Genomic DNA, 20340 nt, shown 5'->3' on the forward strand with positions numbered 1-20340 from the left:
TACAGTTTATGGTTGCTAATAACCGATGCATTCTCATCTCTCAATGGATAAAAAATCCCTTGTGAAAGGTGCCCTTTACTCTCCTGGGTTAAACTCAGGCCCTCTCAGATAGAAAAGCATATTATTCATTCTCCCAAAGGAAATTAAACTTGACGTTGTCATATCACGTGAACCTGCGATCACTTGGCTTGTGAGATGTAGCATTTCTCCACAGTGAGCCACAATGTTGAACTCCCGTGGAATGATTCAGAATAATAAAACAAGAATGAACGTCATCTCAATTGTCGTCGTCTCCCAAAGTTCACCCCGACACCGATATGGCACACTCCTGCATGCGCCCATACAGCGCCACCTGTCTGCTGCCCATGGCAGTGCGTCTAACTGCCAAGTCCTGGGTTTGCACGCCCATCTCAGCCACAGGCGAACGAACGGTGAATGGCCTCCGACTCTTCCTGTGACAATCAGTTTTGGAGGGAAATTCAGCAGCTTTCCAAGGTCTATTCGTCAACATGCAGACGGTCCTGTTGTAATTCCCTCTTATGAACACACGTAGTGTAAGAAGCCCTCCCGACCACTAGGGGTCCTCGTCCATATCGTCCAGGTTGGGCGCCATGATGAAGTGTTTGGGGTAGACCAGGCTGTGCTCGTCGGCATACTCCTCCCAGCGGGCGTCGTCGCTCTCGTGGGTGATGTAGCGTTCGCCGCGCCGCGTCTCAAACTCCCTGAGGTCCAGCCACGTCTGGTAGTCCTAAGGGGGAGGGAGGGGGGGAGGGAGGGAGGGTATTAGACCTTCAGGACGGTCCCAACAGAAACTCTGCCCTCCTCTAAATAACGCCCTGTACAGTTTATTCAATGATCAATGTCTGAAGAGGAGATTTCCCTCATGTCATCATGACCTGACCAGAAAAAAACAAAACATTTTGACCCTAATCACATTATACAGTAGTCTACTGACCGACGGGTCAAGATGGATTTAAATTAACGCCCATTTTACTGTATATGTTCTGGGACCTGGTTTGTATGGGTATGCGGTGTGTGTGTGTGTGTGTGTGTTACCTGTAGCCAGGGGTGGCTGAGGGACTTGTCCACACTGTACCGTTTCCTCATCTTCACCTGCAGCAGGTTGTTGATGAGGTCTGTCGCTGTGGAGAACCACAAACACTTCTCTTAAAATTAAAGTTTACAGACATCATTTTATTTTCCATCTTTCATATTGTACTGATGTTTATCATCCAAAATTGTACTCCTCCCCCTGTCACAAGGTTGGCGGCGGTAAACGCGCCACCACTCGCAACCACTAGAGGCAGCAGAACACTGTTCAATTTCACACAGTTGTTAATGCGAGGGTCTCGGTGCAGTGAACACAAGACTGACAGCCTGTAGTAAGCCAGTCACGTAACAACTACAGTGTACATGTAGACAGAAAAAAATGTCACCACTCATAAGGGACATTTGATAATTATTTTAACCCGTAGGCATTAGGTAGATAACGTCCTGTGGAAACAGGGGTGGGGCGCCAGGTTGTCAGTCCTGCGTTCCTCTGCCTCTTGAGGCCGTTTGCTCGACGATGCCTCCTGGTGGTTGGTGTGCCACGCTTAATAAAAATTCACCGAAATGATTATTTAACTTGTTGCCGCTGCGAAAGTGGCGCCGAATCAAATGCTGAACATCTGTATGTGGGTGGAGATTTACAAGGGGCAGTTGGGGGGCAGTTGGGGACATTGACATTGCCAGTGACTCATGAAGACCTAAACCACACGGCAGAAAGGTCGGGGAGGCGCAGGGGGTGAAATCTGTCTCCGGCAGGCCGAGACGCGTGGGAGGTGAGAATAGTGCTGAGACGGCATGTCTGAGTGTCTGCCTGAGACTTCCTGTGTCTCTGTTTTACTGGGGCGGCCCATCACACAGACTGTACTATTACTCTGCTACATGGACGTATTCTGAAAGATATCTACATGAATGAATGAATGAATGAATGAATGAATGATTTTTTTTTTTAATTTGCGTGCCAAGTCATCCTAGACAAACTATACCTTACAGGATTATTTACACATTCTAAACAAAACAAAAATGTATACAGTATATACTATATCCAAATAATATATATACTCAATTTGACATGAACCTGTGATGGCAGCCAGATACCTTAAATTAAGAGGAACATGGAGGATAAAAGGAGGGAGGGATGGAATGAAGGATGGAAGGAAGGAAGGAAGGAAGGAAGGAAGGAAGGAAGGAAGGAAGGAAGGAAGGAAGGAAGGAAGGAAGGAAGGAAGGGAGGGAGGGAGGAAGGAGGGACAGAAGGAAGGACGGGTGAAAGAACGAAGAGAGCAAGGAGCAGCGGGCGCAGGGAAGGAAACACCGGAGGAGAAACGAAACCGGGCCGGCCTCTCGGCGTACCCTCGGCGGAGATCTCCCTCCAGGGAGCGGGCGGGTACATGAAGGCGGCGTTCTGGATCTGGTCGTTGATGTCCTCGTCCTCGTTGAAGGGGAAGGTGCCGCTCAGGCTGACGTAGACGATGACGCCCACCGACCACATGTCCAGCGAGCGGTTGTAGCCCTTGCTGCGCAGCACCTCGGGCGCCAGGTAGGCCGGCGTGCCGACCACCGACCGCCGGAACGACTTCTCGCCGATGATGCGGGCGAAGCCAAAGTCGCAGAGTTTTACCTGTCCGCCGCATGCGACACATATATACGGTGAGCGTCTCACACACAGGTATAAACATAGAAAAAGACACACACACACACACACACACACACACACACACACACACACATTGCCCATTCTTACCTGAGGGAAGGGCTCTGCTGAGGCCAACAGCACATTCTCAGGCTTCAGGTCACAGTGGACGATGTTCTTGAAATGCAGATGTCTCAGAGCCACCAGGATCTGCAACAAAAAACCCAACCTCAAACCCCTGCTTCAGTCCGATAGCCCGCTCATAGAGTATAATGTTACACGCGTCCCCCTTCACAATGCTGTGGATAACAAGAGTTATATAAGTTTCTAAATATCCTTCAGGGGTCAACCGGTCTCTTTCTGTATGAACATAATGATTTAATCTCCACATCTCATCGTCGCTAACCATACGTAGTGTAAGCTAGCGCGGCACGCATGTTTAGCTACCAAGCCGCAGTGTGCCTGGCTCCTGGCTTGGACCAGGCTCTAAAGAGACCACATCAGAACCGGGGCCTGCTGCTGCTAATTGCAAAGTGCAGGGTCCATGCCTAAAGGGCCCGGCTCCTGTTTGGTTGCCGACTGTCGCCCGAGGGCCCCTCTCCCTGTTCTCTAATCAGGCCACAGAACCAGCAGAACGCTACAGTTTGTAAACCACGGGGCGGGACCGCGCCACGATGCCATCATCCTGCCCCGGTCGGTCCGTCACATAAACAGTCCCCCTCACCCCCTGAGCCACAAGCCGCAAGAGTAAACAGTCCCGTGGCTGAGGCAGAGGCTAGTATGTAGAGAAATATAACAGGGACGCGTGTGAGGACACAAAGAAAGAGAGGAGAAAGACAGATGGGGTGAAAGGGAAAAGATGGCAAAATGGAAAAGAGGGATGAAGGAGGGAGAGGTAACTAGAGAGAGATTGAGAAAAGGGAGAAAGAAATTAGGCAGAGGGTGGTTGAAAGAAAAAAAAAAAACGAAGAAAGAAGAAAGCAGAGAGATACATTGAGAGACATTTGAGAGACATTGAGAGACAGAGAGGCAGTCAGGCAGGAAGGTAGACAGGCAGGCAGGCAGACAGACAGGCAGACAGGCAGACAGACAGGAAGGCAGGCAGGCAGGCAGACAGACAGACAGACAGACAGACAGACAGACAGACAGACAGACAGACAGACAGACAGACAGGCAGGCAGACAGGCAGGCAGGCAGGCGGACAGCCACAGCTGGAGGAAGACCAACCTGTGTGACCAGGAACTTGGTGATGCGTTCTGGGAGCTTGCTCTTCTCACTGGACAGGATCATCTCCAGCATGTCTCCATGGAGCTTCTCCATAACGACAAAGACCCTCTCGGGGGTCTCGAACATACACTCCAGGTTGACAATGCCAGGATGGTGCAGGTTCTAAACACAACCACAAACATCTGAGTTATAGGAGCGCCTTTTCACCATTCAACAAATTAGCGTAGAAAAGTTTGAAATTCAGTTTAATGTGACACTGCTGCCATGTCAGACATATTAGTCGGTATTTAGGCGGTGTAAGTGAGTTCAGATAACCATTTGAAGTAGAAGAAGATTTGTTGTGAGTGCTGGCCAGCCATTCACTACTAGGTTCTACTACTACTACAACTACAAGGTAGTTGAGCATGCTAACCTTTCGTCTACCTGGACAATGGCCACCTCGTTCCTCAGATAGACAGACAGACAGACAGACAGACAGACAGACAGACAGACAGACCTCGTTCCTCAGATAGATAGATAGATAGATAGATAGACAGACAGACAGACGGTCTACCTGTAGAATGGCCACCTCGTTCCTCAGCTGGCTCTCCTGCTTGGTGGGGAACCTCATCTTGTCAATCACCTTGATGGCCACATCTCTTCCACTTTTCCTGTGTTTGCCTACCCAAAGATAAATATGTTTTATGTGACGTTATACACATGTAGGCTATGACAGAAATAAGTGGCATGTTGAGATCATTGGGCAATGGAACTGTAATAATAGCAAGTGGTGATAACTAGTCTAGACTAATCTAATTTGTTTCATGTCTGGCTGAATAACAAATTCCTCCTTGTCATGGTCCTTCATCTTCACATACCTCCATACACAATCCCAAACTGACCAGAGCCCAACACTTCATCAGAGAAGATCTGGTAGACTGAGCTGATGTCCTGCAGAGACAAATACACCGGTTACTTACTTCATACTACATTCATTATTATTGGGATCTCTGTAGCTGGGTGCCGGTGTAATATATTAATTAATAATAAAATAATCAATACTGCAGTGCAATTTTTAGTGTGGTCACTTTCACTCAATGTAGAAGTAAGCACACTTGAAAGCCCCTTTTTTCCCCACAGTAACAATGGAATCTGTGACTTCCTTTATTATTTTGTGTTAAAAAAAGAATATGGTGGAGATTTTTCAGTGGCCACAATATGGCACTGGACAATGAAGAAGTACACATATTCACTCATATACACACACAGATGTGCACACACACACACACGCGTGTGCGCGCACACACACACACAGTACTGTGCTGGGAAGTTGTGAAATATTTGTCTGAAAAAAGTGCTGGCACTCACCACATTCTCCTGTATCTGGCAGTTAGAGACAGATATGCTGATAGACAACTCTTCTGGAGGGGAAACACACACACAGACACACATGTACACACAGTTTTCAACAACTGTACATTAAAATTACATAAACCAGCCTAATATATGTATCCTTATCTGATCGCAAACAGCGATGCATTGCTCACATAGTTGTGTTACCACATGCCCTTCAGGCTCATAGCAGCTGCTTGCTGATAGGCCTATTAACACATCATTAAGCATTTTATTGCACAATTACTACATTATAAAATAGATTAGGGAAGGTATGTGTGCTAAAATGACAGGAATGTGTGTAATATTTCAAAATTAGGGTTATAGATGACTCCTGAGACTGATTTTGCAGTCGTGAGGTTATTTAATAATAATGATTATCTAAAAAAACAGAAGTAACCTTTCATGGACCCAAAAATATCAATATATCAGAGAGTCTCCTCGATCATAATTCAATGATGGAAATTCCCCAAAATAAAATATGTTTATCTCATATGATTTTCAATAGTGTTTGAGCCACCTTGCTATCCTCTCCTCATTAAAGTTTGCCTCCTCAGCTTCCTCATTGAGTAACATTCTATCATAAACTTATATACTACTAAACTAGACAAAAATAATAATATAATGTATTCAATCTCTATGGATGCTACACTGTCAGGCTATTGAGTTCACTGAAGTCCATGCAGCTTCCTTGTAGTCATTTCAGAGTGGTTGGATGGTGAAGTGGTCCACATCATCTGGTGGGCATTAGCTATGGGACTACATCTGCTGAGCACCATGCCAGGGGTGAAACCAATGTCCTCCATAGATATGGTCTTAAACCCATGTTCATCTACCCTCTGTCTTTATCACAACTTTAATTAATTCATCCCTTAATTGATAAGCCAAAAAAACGCACACTGACGCCGATGAGCATTGAGCCGTAAATTAATCTTAATGACTCATCTCGAGAAGATGAACTGTTGGTTCATGTAAACAGATAATCCTACTGCAGCCCCGCCACAATCCAGGTGTTTTACCATGGCTACTCTAGCTCAGACTGCATGCTACAGCTGGTTAACAGGCCAGTCATTTCTGAATGTCACTGCTGTCAGGTCATGACACGGCTGACTCAATTCTCACCTCACTTGACCTACAGTAAAATCCTGGTAGAGTTCAGCTGATTCAGCCTGCTGCTACTGTTATGTAAGCTAGCTTGAAAAAACAAGGGGGAAATACACAATGCATAATGGCCTGAGCATGACTGAGCTCTATACTGACTCATGTCATCGCTCAAATCCTAGTATAAACTCACAGATAGGGGTCCCTATTTCTATGACTCACTTCACTTTGTTCCATCCATTTATGCAACACTAGTTCCACTAGCTACTGTACATAACAAAACAGTGAAGTCACACATGGCATTTAGCAGACGCCATTTGAAAAGTTTAGCCTGTGGCATCAAGTCCCTTAATCCAAAGCAATATACACCAGCTGTACCTCTGACCTGAGCGTGCTCTCAGCATAACGCTCCCAGCGGGAATCGAACCCACAACCTCAACACCCCTCCCTACTCACTGTGGTCCTTGCCTTGCCCGGCGGCGGTCGCTACGCTGGGCTGGGGTGTGACGGGCATCAGGGCCTGCCGGATGGCCTTCTCCCAGCCCTGGGCCACCTCCACGCCCACGCCGGAGGCCGCCAGCGCCGGACTGTGGTAGTGACCGCCGTTGTTCTCGCCCACGTAGTAGACCATAGTGGAGGTGATGATCTCGAAGCAGTGGGGGTTACTGCCCTGGGTCAAGCTGCCGTAGTCCCTGGCCTGCTCCACCTGGAGGATCTCCGACAGAGGGATCTCCTGGAGGGAGGGGCGGAGACAACGAGGTTAAAGGTCGGGAACGTCAGGTGCCGCGACTTTAATTTGTAGAACGACGCGAGTAGATAGATAAAGCAAGATGAAAAGAGAGAAAGAGAAAAGAACGAGGGACGCCGATAGAGAGACGGCGAGGCTAGGAGAGAGAGAGAGAGAGAGAGAGAGGGGAAGAGAGAAAGCAAAGCCCGACAGGGAATCGACCGCAGCCGTCGGCAGATTCAAACACAGAGAGGCGCGACGCTCACAAAATCAATCATACTTACGTACATACCCAGAAAAGCTCCCCCCCACCCAAAAATAACAAAAAGCATGCACCTTTCACACATGTAACTACTCTGTGTCGTACACACTCACCTCCGCAGTCCCAGAAACAACGCAGTCCACACAGCCCCAGAACAAGTGACGCGGCCTACTGTACATCCACACCAGCACAGCGACTAACTTCCCTCACAGTGACTTACGGCAGTGTCTGGAGGGGCAGTCCGAGCGCACTTTAAAAAGTCCCCCCTCCAGCCTCTCGCTGTCAAATCAAAGAAAGCAGGAAGAGAAAGAGCCCCCCCCCCCCTTCTCTCTCTCTCTCTCTCTCTCTCTGCACAGCTCGACCGCAGAGTATCGGGTAAAGTGCTTGTGGTTAGCGGGGCCCGTGTCATGTGACCGGGGGCCCGGCGGTGATCGGAGCGCCACAGCCGTCGTGATTACAAGGCAGGGCGAGCCAGCGGCCTCATCTGAGCGCGAGCGCCCCCCCCCCCTACCCCCCCCTCCCCCACCGACACCCCGCCACACTGTAGCGAGACACAACCACTACTGTTCCGCAGGCTGACAAGGGAGGGGAGGGAGTGTGTGTGTGCGCGTCTGTGTGTGTGTGTGTGTGTGTGTGCGGTGGGGCGATAATCCACTAGAGACAGAAGGAAGCCCCCGTACTCCCATTAAAGGGTCCTCGAAAAGAAACCACAAGTACAGGGGTCTCGTCTTCAAAGGAGGAGCCCGTTTATGGCTTCCAAATGTAGAAGATGGCTGCCATGCCGAGCGACTTGGTGACTCCACCGCCACACCGCCACCACTAATCAGGATGAGGCTTCAGAGGGGAGAGGACAAGAGCCACGAGAGGACGAGACAAGAGGGACACACCCAAGAGAAACCAGATACAAGATCTGTTCATTAGCCAGGTATATGGTTTACACATACTAGGAATTAAACTGCATACGCTGTTGCAGCAACTAAACTAACTACGACTAAATCAGTCTATAGACGTCTACGTATGACAGGTAACCTAACGTCACCACAACTGAATATTTAGCTCATACCAGCGACGCAACAAACAGAAAAACACCAAGGCCCAGATGAGATTTGAAAACAGAACCTGTTTACAAAATGGCTAGCCTTCAATTAGCCTCCTCGACATCTTTAAAACGAGAGTGCCAAGTTGACAATAAATGATCGCGTTAAACTGCCTCTAAACACACCCTGGAGCTGTGTAAAAGAGCGGGCTTTCCTTTCCATGGTCTCACTGGCACGGAGATGGAGGGTGTGTCAACATATTAACACCAGGAGACCGGCTGGACTTCCCTGGGTAAGCTACTGTGGGAGAAACGTACTGTGCACTAAATCTTCAGCGCGGAACTGTGTGCCCGACAGTTGTACACCTCCAACTACAAAAACATGCAAATCATAGGTTATGTGTTTTTCTAGCTAGATGTCTCTGGCACACAACCACACATACACACACACACAAGTGCACAGCACACACACACACACACACACACACACACACAGGGAACGTGGTATCTCACACAACAACAGTCAGTCAAATTCTGTGGCGCCATAAACACCAGCCCACTGCGTCACATCACCAGCCACAACTGGAGGGAGGAGGTGTCGGAATCAAACGCCCACTCACCTACACACACACACACACGCACGCACGCAAGCACACACACACATGCACCCACACACACACGCACACACACACACGCGCACACACACACACACACACACGGTAAAGCACTTACAATAGCTGGAGACATGAAGGAGCACATACAACACACACACACACACACACACACACACCCACACACGAGCACATGTGGAAGCCTTTACCTAGTAAGACAAGGTCTAGCTGTCTCACTAGTGTCTAATTACTCAGCCTATTAAGATGCTGTGGCAGGATAATGACTGGTTCAGAGGTCACACACACACTCCCCAGCTAGAGTCACAACCTTATAACAACCCAATGACACCATTTCACTGTGCTGTCGAGAAACAGGCATCATGAAACCAATGAGTCAATTTAATTCAATCTTGAGAAGAGAAGTTTATTCTGTCTTAAGCGGGCCATTATAATTGGACATAATCTGATTTTGATATCATCTAGATTGCTGATCATGTATTCTGATATGCCAGAATCTGTTTCAGTGGAAACTATCTTTCGATTTTCATTTAACACTAGATTAAATGTTCATTTAACACCCTCTGTTCTTCCATTTACTCCTTTATACCGACGCACCCAGTCCTGATGTTTTGAGATTTCCTAGGCCCTGGAGTTACTGGCGCAGCTTCACCACTTTTTGTAACATTTAACACTAGAACCACTGGGGTTTGTAACACACCAATGTCACCAAACCAGCCACTTACACTGTAATTTGTAATTATTTGTAATCTTTCAGAGCACATCACAGAGCTGGCAGCAACATTTCACTGTACATTGTACACTGTACATTGTACACTGTACCATATACATGTGACATCTGAATCTGAACCAGCAGACAACTGGCTGGTGAAAGATTTGGAGATTTCTAAATCAATCAGACCTGAAGTTCACCCAGCAAAACCCCTTAGAAATTTCAGAGAATACCGACAGGTCCCTGGATATAAATAGCAGCAAAAGTCCTTTCACTTTTCTACTTGGCTGCTGAGTGAAACCTCTGTGTGCATTTAGGGGGGATTTTTGCAGCGTGTCTCACTGACCACAGCGCCCTTTTACAGTTGCAACACAGCAGCCCACGGCCTAGTCACAACCCTATTGACACCACTATGAAACGCTGTTTACATGCTGTACCTACAACCACCCAATGACTATCGCTATTCGAATATCATCGCTGCCATAAGGTCAGTTGATTTAAGGCTAAAATAACATGTGTGGTCAAAATGTGTGGTAAGAATAAAAAGTTTTAGCACTGTTTGGATATGAGACAAATATGTACTTGTACAAAAGAGGATTGGCGCGCTCAACTCTCAAAGTTTGGACTCACGCCGGGTGCAGATTCTCAAGCAACAGCAAAAAAGGAAAGATCCGCACTCTCGAATAAGATGAATGCTTTTTACAATAACAGCAGCAGTCAAAAACGAAACGGACGCGTTTTGGACCTACGTCCTTCGTCAGCGTTATGGGCTGCGTTATAACGCTGACGAAGGACGTAGGTCCGAAACACGTCCGTTTCGTTTTTGACTGCTGCTGCTATATGCTTTAAAAAGCATTCACCTTATTCGAAAGTGCGGATCTTTCCTTTTTTTCCCCAAAATATGTACTTGGACATTATCTTTTTTCTGTAACATACTAATGTTTTGGTGTTTTCAAACTGGGTCTGTCTGAGGAGAGTAACTCTAACGCGAAGCGCCTAGCAGGGTGGATGATGCAGGGATCGGCTATCTCACCTTGTAGAACTTGGCTCCGGTGTCGTTCTGGAACAGACTCAGGCTCTTGCTGTCCAGCCGCCAGTAATGCCTCTTCCTCTGTGTACGACAGGCAGAGAGGAGGGATGTTTTCACCGTCCTCCATGACTCACGGTCTCACCCCCACACCACAAGCACCTTTACTCACTTCACTCACTCCGTTCCTCGCTCTCTCACACGGGTACTAGCTCACAGTACTTCACAACTGCCCACTCACTCACTCACTCACTCACTCACTCACTCACTCACTCACTCACTCACTCACTCACTCACTCACTCACTCACTCACTCACTCACACACTCACACACTCACACACACACACACACACACACACTCACTCACTCACTCACTCACTCACTCACTCACTCACACACTCACACACTCACTCACTCACTCACTCACACACTCACACACACACACTCACTCACTCACTCACTCACTCACTCACTCACATACTAACTTACTTGCAGTACTTTACACTTCATAATTACTCACTCACCTACTGCACAATACACACTAATATTCACTGAGCAAGTCTGATAAGATACCCTAACGCTAACCCTACAATTATATTTATTGAATGGCCATTTGTTGATTTGATAGTGTTGTTCTAGCAGCTGTGTGTCCAGGTTCTCACCAGGTTGTCTCGGCTGCTGTAGTGGACCATCCAGCCCTCTCTCACTACCGTGGAGCTTCTCCGCTTGGTGTGTTTGATGGACTGGACCACCCTCATCAGAGGAATGTTACTGCTGGTGGAGGGGCTGGACACACACACACACACACACACACACACAGAAATGGTTCACCTCATAAACCAAAGATCTGAGCCCTAGACTAAGCCATCTTAGCCATAAATTTGATTTATTATTAGTCACTGTGACTCATTTCCTTGTACAATAGTTGGATGGATGTGTGGATGTGAGAGGGTGAGTGAGCTGTCTGTATCTATGTATTTGTAATGTTGTATGTTATGTTATGTTGTTTTCTGTATGTCTTTATAATTTTGGATTTGTTTCATAGGACCCCCTCATAAATGAGATCTCACTGGGCTATCCTTCCAATAAATTCAAACGTGTGTGTGTGTGTATGTGCGCGTGTGTGTGTGTGTGTAGTGACCTGTCCATCTGCACACTACCTGATGGTCTTGATGGGCTCCTCGTCCTTCTCCCTGCCTAGGAACGGAGAGTCCATGTAGAACATCTTGTCCTCTGGGGTGGACGGTTCCTCAGAGTCGTCCAGGCCTCGGCCGCTGTCCACGTCGCTGCTGTCCACCTCCATGGTGCTGTCTGAGTCCGGTCCAGGGCTGGCCGGCTCTGAGGACACACAAGCAGGACTATCAAGCTGCTTTATTTGTTAAATGTACAGGAGTACAACGTACCATGGCATGTGTACATACTGTGTACATACGCACACACACACACACACACACACACACACACACACACATTTGCAGGCACGCACGCACACGCACGTACAGTACACAAACCCACACACAGACAGCATGCATACTGTACACACACATTTTACATGTCCATTTCATTGGACATGTTACCCGTATTTTGTACATGTGACAGATGAGCCGCCTTGAACCCAGACTTTTGATGTTTTTGATGTCCGGTATACGGTAGCACAAGTAAGAATGAATTGCGTACAATAACAGAACTTACCTCCATTGAAGACAACTTCACCCAGGCAGTCTCTCGGTACCTTTGATGCACAGCGCTTATGGCAGTTAAATCTGCAATCTAAACAAACACACCAAAAACAAAGTCAATGTAGCCATACTGTGCACAGTCACTCCGTAACAGCTCTCTAGAAACTGGACAGGGACTGAGGCAGTACAGTAGAGGTACAGTAGACAGATAAGGAGACTGACACAGAATGATTAGACACAAAACACACACACACGCACACACACCAACGCACACTCACCTTTGCACTGCATCCCCTGTCTGAAGAGGCCTTTGAGCAGGCGCTTGCAGTACTGGCAGATGGTGGGGCGGGTGTAGGTGTGGATGGCGAAGGTGTGGGGAACCTTGACACGGCCAAGAACCATCTTCTCCATCCAGATGGGCCTGCCGCTCCACGACAGGATCCGCTTCCCCGCCTCCTGGTGGGAACGCTGCCGGAGAGGAGAGAGGGAGGCGAGGGGAGGGGAGGAGAAGGGACAGGAGGGGGGAGAGAGGGAGGAGAGAGGGAGGAGAAGGGAGGAGAGGAGAGGGATGGTGAAGGTAGAGGAGAGGAGGAAGGAGGTAGGCAGAAAGTAAGAAGATGTGGATAGGGGAGGGAAGCAAAGGAGACATGGAGGTGTGATGAAGTGAAAATGGAGGAGAGAGGAGGGGGGGGGGAGATGGAGAGAGGGGGGGTCACATACAGTAGTGATCCCAGACAAACACAACACTATTTACCTGATTGCCAGGGTAGTCTAACTACAGTACAGGCCTGCTATGGTAAATACTGTGCTGTGAGGCAAGCTGTGTGGAATGATATAAACAACTGTCAAGGATTCTGTAGATAATAGTAATAAGTGAGTATTCTGGAAACCATAAATAGCATTGGGTAGTCTGGAAAAGTACACCTCCAGATTGCACTATACTGTATATAACACAATAAAATCAGGCCTTAATGTCGTTAGCCTAATGACATTTCCAGGACCTTTCCAAGAACCTTCCATGAGCCCCGGATGTAACGGAGAATATTCCATCCGACAGGCCTTGCGCAAAAACATTTCATGGGTCCTCGCTTGGAAACCAATCGTGACGTTTAATTGGCGGAATTCCATTTTCTGAGTCTCTATGATGTTTTGTTTTTTTCCCACATGATTCTCCAGGAGATTTGCAAGAGGAAACCGAGCCAATCGATATGTTTTGAAACAAGACACACATAACCCTGTTGATATACCGTGTGTATTAATAGCCCCGAGTTGAAAAGTCAGTCTGGTAGTTATACTGAGGGCAAACTAAAGCCTCAGTGAATCATAACCTATGTTGGACGTAAAATAATACGCTAAAACTGACTGCTAAAACTGACGGCTAAAACCGCAAACCCCCATTCAGGGGACGCTACAAATGAACGAAAACGGCGCTGATTGTGCAAACCACCTGTGTCTTAATGTCATTACTGTACCTTTAATAGTCTGATTATACTACAATTATGCCAAAGTCTAGTCTATTAGGCCAGTCTTCTTGACCAATCAGAATGTACCTCCTCCAGGACGACCACGGCATTCTCGGCGGGGATTGGCCGGGGGATGGAGAGGGAGGGTCCAGGCAGGGACACGTTGGACAGGCGTCTCTTCCTCAGCCCGCTACAGTTGTTGGGGATCTTGAAGGCACAGCGCTTGTGGTAGTTCAGTCCACATCCTAGGGGTCCGAAGCACAGGCATCACAATGAGAAGTGACCATCATAGCCTAGAAACAGGAGCTCCATATGGCACGGCCGTTTCATTCTCCTGAATGACCACTAGAGGTCCCTACTGGTAAACTTTCACATTCATGTCAAATGTAATATCTGAGATCTGACTTGTGAAAAGCCTTAGCAGAAAAAGATTTAAATGCTTCACAAGAATACACATAGCCAGAAGTGAACAGACCTGAGTTAGACAATTTCCCCCCAGGGTTCAATAAAGTATCAATCTATCTAATTAATGATCAACATTAGAACATTTATAAATGTTATCATTCCCATGTGGGTACTGTATAAATGTCACGTTTCTCCCAACTACAGTACCAGTCCAAATCTCTCAACTTATATCTGAGTGCCAGTTGCATTCCTGTGCTAGTTGGCCCTGGGGCAGGTTGAGGAAGTGTGTGGGTGTGTGTGGGTGTGCATGCGTGCGTGTGTGTGTGTGTGTGTGTGTGTGTGCGTGTGTGTGAGTGTGTGTGTGTGCGTGTGTATGTGTGTGTGCGCATGTGTGTGCGTGCGTGTGTGTGTGTGTGTGTCTGTGTGTTTCACAGACTGGATCTATCAGAGAGGGCTGGAGAAGCACATGGTCTCTGAGGACTCTTTGAAGGCCGGGTCCCAGGCTTTGGCATGAGTACACTGGGCTCCATTTAACAGGGTTGTCCCAGGCCAAGCCACTCCAGTCAGGGTTGCTGCTTCAAAGGAAACACACTCTACAGAGGCAGGCTGGACTACAACTCCTCTAGCTTTCAATCGAGAGAGAGAGAGAGAGAGAGAGAGGGAGAGAGAGAGTGTGGGTGTGGGTGTGTTGCACATGTATTTGTGTGTGTGTGTGTGTGTGTGTGTGTGTGTGTGTGTGTGTGTGTGTGTGTGTACGTGCGTGTGTATGTGTGTGTGTGTGTGTGTGTGTGTGTGTGTCACTCGTTAGTCCGTTCATGTTCGTGTGTGTGTACGTGTATGCTCACCTTCACATTTGAGGCCTTGCCTAACGAGGCCCCAGAGCATCTCCCCACAGTAGTCACAGAAGGTGGGGGCCTTGTAGGAGTGGACGTGCAGGGCATGGGGCCGAATCTGGAAGTCCTCGACTGTGGCTAGAGCTAAGAATCACATACACAGCTCATAATGTATCTGAGCAAAACATAACCAACACAACTGAAAGAAAGACATTAAAGTCGCACTGAAACGGGACGTTGAGATCATCTAACTTCCGTAATTTTATGTATTTCCAACGCAAACAAGCTATGAGGGTGGGACATATGTTTAGAGGAATTTGATTGGAACATTGACAAGTGGACGGGTTTTAAGAATTTTAGACAGATTCGATAGAATGATAGTGTTGATTGACGGGTGGATGTCGTGAGATTATTGGCCTAAAATCTAAGGTACCTGTTGTCGTCATTGCACGTGACCTACCGTTTTCCAGGAAGTAAGAAATTATATACTTTGATATAAGATTACAACAAAAGTAGATTTTTTTTTTTTTTTTGGCATACATCAATGAATAGGTGAACACTATGACCAATTATGTGAACCAAAATGGGACAGAATGCTTTTTTCATTTCAGTGCGACTTACGATACGGATGACATCAAAAGAGAGAGAAGTGAAAGAAGGAGAAAAAAAAGGTTAATTAGTGTAAGTGTTTTGCACCTGTGTGCTGAAATAGAGGGTGTATACATTGTTTTTATATTTTGCTACTCTTGCACTTTGGCTTTAGCGCTACATTACCCTCTTAGTCACTTGTTTAGAAAGGAGATGCACTTGTGAGCTCTAGTGAGTAGTAGTACACTGAATACCTACGTTAAATGCAATTATTGTAAGTCGCTTTGGATAAAAGCGTCTGCTAAATGACTGTAATGTAATGTAAATGGAATGTATTCATATTCTTTTTTGTATGAATATGAAAACAATGTATGGAACAGGAAATAGCTTCTCTCCTTTGAACACTGTAAATTATTTGTCTGACTAGGTCTAAGTGCTATAGCAGCATCCTTTAAGTAGGGGGTGCCACCAAGCAATGTTACTGTATGCACTGCAAATCACCACAGTCACCTGTTCGTCAGAGTGATTTTAGTACAACAGGATACAGTCAAGGCACACAAGGCACACAGAATCAGGTCATATACAGGTAGGTATAGCTGAAGTATTTAAACATTTCGACCCTTCAGGCAATCCAGTCCATGGCTTACGATTCAATCAGAACCACAATGCAGTGCTTTGTACACTACATTCATACACTCTACACCTTTTTTCATTGATTTCAAACAGCATCGTGACTGCGGCCTAATTACCCAGGATGCACCACACCATCTGCTATCTGGGTTTGAGTGTCAGGGGCTCTCAGCGCTCATTCTTGGACGGGAGTGCTCGGTTCATCATGGGTTGTGAGTCATGCAGGATACGGGACCACGGCCTAAGAGATTGCTACCCAACCTGGGTGATTGCAGCCCCCATAAGGAAGTGTTGGCAGGGGGATGCAGGTCCTACTCTCACCGCCTGATCTCACAGTCCTTCCGCATGCGGTTTGAACGCTGAACCAACAAGGGTTACAAGGGTTAACAACCATTAAATTCGACACTCACATTTCGTTGGAAAGCCTGGTTGTGATGATGATGTCAGTGCGTGTGTGTGTGTGTGTGTGTGTATGTGTGTGTGTGTGTGTGTGTTTATGTGTGCAAGCGTGTGTGGGTGAGTGTGTGGCCATGGACTTGCATACTGTATGTGTGTGTGTGTGTGTGTGTGTGTGTGTGTTTGTATGTGTGTGTGTGTGTGTGTGTGTTTATGTGTGCAAGCGTGTGTGGGTGAGTGTGTGGCCATGGACTTGCATACTGTATGTGTGTGTGTGTGTGTGTATGTGTGTGTGTGTGTGTGTGTGTGTGTGAGTGCATGCCTGCGTGCAAGCAAGTGTGTTCTGTTTACTGGTCTTCATCATCTCCCACCATGTAAGGAACATTCTCAACAGCTGTTGCCATGACAAGACACAGGCCCGAACAACAAATGTGACATATATCCAATTAGGCAACAAAATCCACTTTACTACATTCTACCGGTGAGACCACGGCAACGGAGAGGAGAGAGATAGAGAGAGAACAGAGAGATAGAGAGAGAACAAAGAGATAGAGAGAGAACAAAGAGATGGAGAGAGAGGGGTGTACGTTCACAGTCTTAGATGGAGGTCCATAGATCGGCTTGTTTTTAGGGTTCCTCGAGTGCATTCTGAACTTGGTAGAGCTGCTTTTTCCTATGATGCTCCCTCCTTATACCTGGAATACTTTACAACAGACTAAAGCTTGAGGTATTTCCTTCAGTCACAGAGTTTAAATCCATGGCTCTTTACATTTGTACTTTGACCTGTAACTGTTTTTAATTATTATTATTATTATTATTATTATTATTATTGTATATTGTATTTGTTCTGTTGTTATTTGTGTGAACTCGTCAACTCTGTAAATGAGGGAAATCTCAGTGCTTTACGAGTATGAATAAAGGTTTGTAATGAAATGAGATGGTCGATAACAAGGCAGACACAAAATTAAATAGTTCGGATTTAGTTCCCTATAAACCGACTGCTGTTGGAAGGAGCTGTGAAAACTAGCGCTCCCTCCTCTGAAGAAATGTGTCTCTTCTTCATGTTCGCTACCACCACCACAAATCAAAAATTGCTGTGGATTGTATTATGGCTTGTGTCACAGTACATTTTTTATTTTCCTTCTGTACCACTTAACGACAGTAAACAAGAACACACACACGACACGCCCTTCAACATTTCGAGAACAAAAATGGGAGAGACAGAATTTCTCAAATTCAGGCGAATCTGAGGGCTGTTGGGCAAGGGCACATTTTGGGTATGACTTCAAAAGAGAGAAAGAACTCATGAAAGTCACATGCCATCAAACTGTGCATAACTCCCTGGAACAACGATGTGAAAGAGGGCATTCATGGTCCTTCCCAAACACACTGGCCAAACAACTGGCCCACTATTAACGTTCTGGACTTCATGAAACGGTTGTTCAGATATTTAGCATCAAGCACCACAGAAAAATTTAGCGAATTAAGTGTTTTTTCCATGAGCAAAAGAGACAGAAATCGATGTTTTGTCTGTTTGCTTAGAGCATCCATGTGTGCTAAGATGTGAAGCAGTTCTACATTTCTAGTTTCTTTCGAGAGAAAAAAAAAAAAACAGCGCTGTTAAATATCGGTTTAAAACAATAAAAACAATTGTTATGCGTTGGTATATGGTACTGCTCTTTGCACGGTCCTGTCTTTGCACTGTCCCGTCTCATCTCAGCCCCCGGTCCAGCGCTGTCTCCACGTTGTGCACCATTGACCGAAGCAAATTCTTAGTATGTTGAAAAACGACGTGGCAACAAACAAACTCTGATTCTGATTGTCGAGAATACTCCTCAACAGGGCGTGAATTCTGGGAAAGTGAGTGTACGAAAACAGGGAGAAGGACACAGTGCAAGAAGCCATCTCATCTCCTCAGACCCCCCAGTAGAGAAGGTCCTATCCAGCCCCGAGCCCCAAACTCCCCCCCACCACCACCACCCCCCCACCCCCCCCAGCCCCACCTCCGCCTCCACACACAGAGACTGTTTACTTTCAGCGGGTCCACTACAATCACTTACTGCAGAGAAAACAAGCACTCGCCTTTGAGCCCTGCGCCAAGAAAACGCTGCTCTCTCCTCCCCCTCTCAGGATCGGACCAGCCCACTGGGCTGTTTTTCTCTCTCTCACACAGGCCGCAAAACTCAACAACAGGTTTGGAAGGGGAGGGGGGGGGGGGTGAGGGGGTGGACCAGAGACCAAAGTAAATTCAAAGTTGACAGAAGACAAAGTGTGGGATTAGACGCTATAATATTTTTCTGAGCCGGTTGAGGTTCTGAAAAGTGCAGGAGAGATTCACAGCTTGCGCTGCGTCAGTTTGACACGTTAAGCCCCCGGCCAGATGTAGGAGTGTGGGGGGAAGCAGACAGAGTGGGTTTGAGGGGTTTGCGTCTCTCTAAAGCGCCGTGGGACGCCACGTTGCTCCAGGTGTTGAGTCAGTAAGGCGAGCACCTGTACGATGTGGCGCGGGGCGGGAGCAGAGAGAGAAAGAGAACAAGCCAGAAGAAACAGAGGAGACATGGAGCGAAAAGAGACACATAGACACAGAGAGAGAGAGAGAGAGAGAGAGAGAGAGAGAGAGAGAGAGAGAGAGAGAGAGAGAGAGAGAGAGAGGGAGGAAGGGAGAAGGAAACCAGCGGTCTCCTGACCACATGACCCCAGAGACACGTTAACTGTAACACCCTGAGATCCTGTCTGAGATCAAGCTGACAATGCTCTCACCCCCGGGGACCGAGAGGGGGGGTGGGGGGATATCCAGAACAGGTGGTGTCATGTTCCTCCACATGAAGACAGATGGGGCAGAACAGAACTGACTGATGTAATAGCCAGAATGGGTCAGACTTAGCCTTCAACAGGAAGCTGAACCATGTGTGACAGGAAATGACTGGGGAAACGAACCACCTGTGTCACTAGCAGAAAGGTGAACAGGAGACAGGCTGACAAAACTGATTTGACTGTGGAGTAAAATAAGCTGCTCTCCCTCAGACACATTTAAACTACAAAAAAGCATTGGTCGCATCTAAATAAATTGAAAATAACAGTGAAAATCACAGCTTCAATTGTTATTTACATCGGGGGGGGGGGGAGAAACCAAAAATCTAGAAATTCCCCAAAATCTGATGTAGCAAACTGGCCTGAGAATACCCAGCATGCAGTGCTCACCAGAGAGGACCACCTCGATCAGGTCTCCTTCATGGATGTCCTCCGCTGACGTCAGCCTCTGGAGGATGTTCTCAGAGTTCAGGTCATGGCGGAAGAGCAGGATCTTGTCGTACATGCCGAAGAAGCCGCACTCCGGGAACTGGGGAGGAAGAGGAGGGAGAGAAGGACGAAGATGACCGTGAGAATATGGGGAGGGATGTCCAGAACCCACTGGAGCCCCATCAGATCCAGTTTATTTCACGTTGCTATCCTCGTTTCTAGTGGTAGTTATACTGCACAAGCCAAGTGGTACTAATCTGTGGTGGTGAGTCGTCCTCTGATGAGCAAAAATGTGAAGAGTTTGCTTCCAAAGCCAGTTAAACGCCGGTTTTTC

At 47.1% G+C, this 20340-nt stretch overlaps 1 protein-coding gene across 1 annotated transcript in view; it reads right to left on the reverse strand.

Moving 5' to 3' along the window:
- Positions 1-574: 574 nt before the first annotated feature.
- Positions 575-20340, reverse strand: part of prkd3 (protein kinase D3) — a gene marked incomplete at both ends in the record, with an annotated part of 42474 nt that continues 22708 nt past the window's right edge. The window contains 17 exons of the mRNA XM_084438761.1: positions 575-748; positions 1057-1142; positions 2401-2668; positions 2792-2890; positions 3908-4069; positions 4461-4567; positions 4765-4837; positions 5255-5307; positions 6836-7112; positions 10779-10856; positions 11435-11558; positions 11933-12110; positions 12465-12542; positions 12730-12919; positions 14002-14159; positions 15165-15296; positions 19968-20106. Coding sequence (XP_084294887.1) covers positions 575-748; positions 1057-1142; positions 2401-2668; positions 2792-2890; positions 3908-4069; positions 4461-4567; positions 4765-4837; positions 5255-5307; positions 6836-7112; positions 10779-10856; positions 11435-11558; positions 11933-12110; positions 12465-12542; positions 12730-12919; positions 14002-14159; positions 15165-15296; positions 19968-20106 — 2376 coding nt within the window. The remainder of the gene's footprint in view (positions 749-1056; positions 1143-2400; positions 2669-2791; positions 2891-3907; positions 4070-4460; positions 4568-4764; positions 4838-5254; positions 5308-6835; positions 7113-10778; positions 10857-11434; positions 11559-11932; positions 12111-12464; positions 12543-12729; positions 12920-14001; positions 14160-15164; positions 15297-19967; positions 20107-20340) is intronic.

This window comes from Borostomias antarcticus (genome assembly GCF_949987555.1).
Source record: "Borostomias antarcticus genome assembly, chromosome: 5".
Classification (NCBI taxonomy): domain Eukaryota; kingdom Metazoa; phylum Chordata; class Actinopteri; order Stomiiformes; family Stomiidae; genus Borostomias; species Borostomias antarcticus.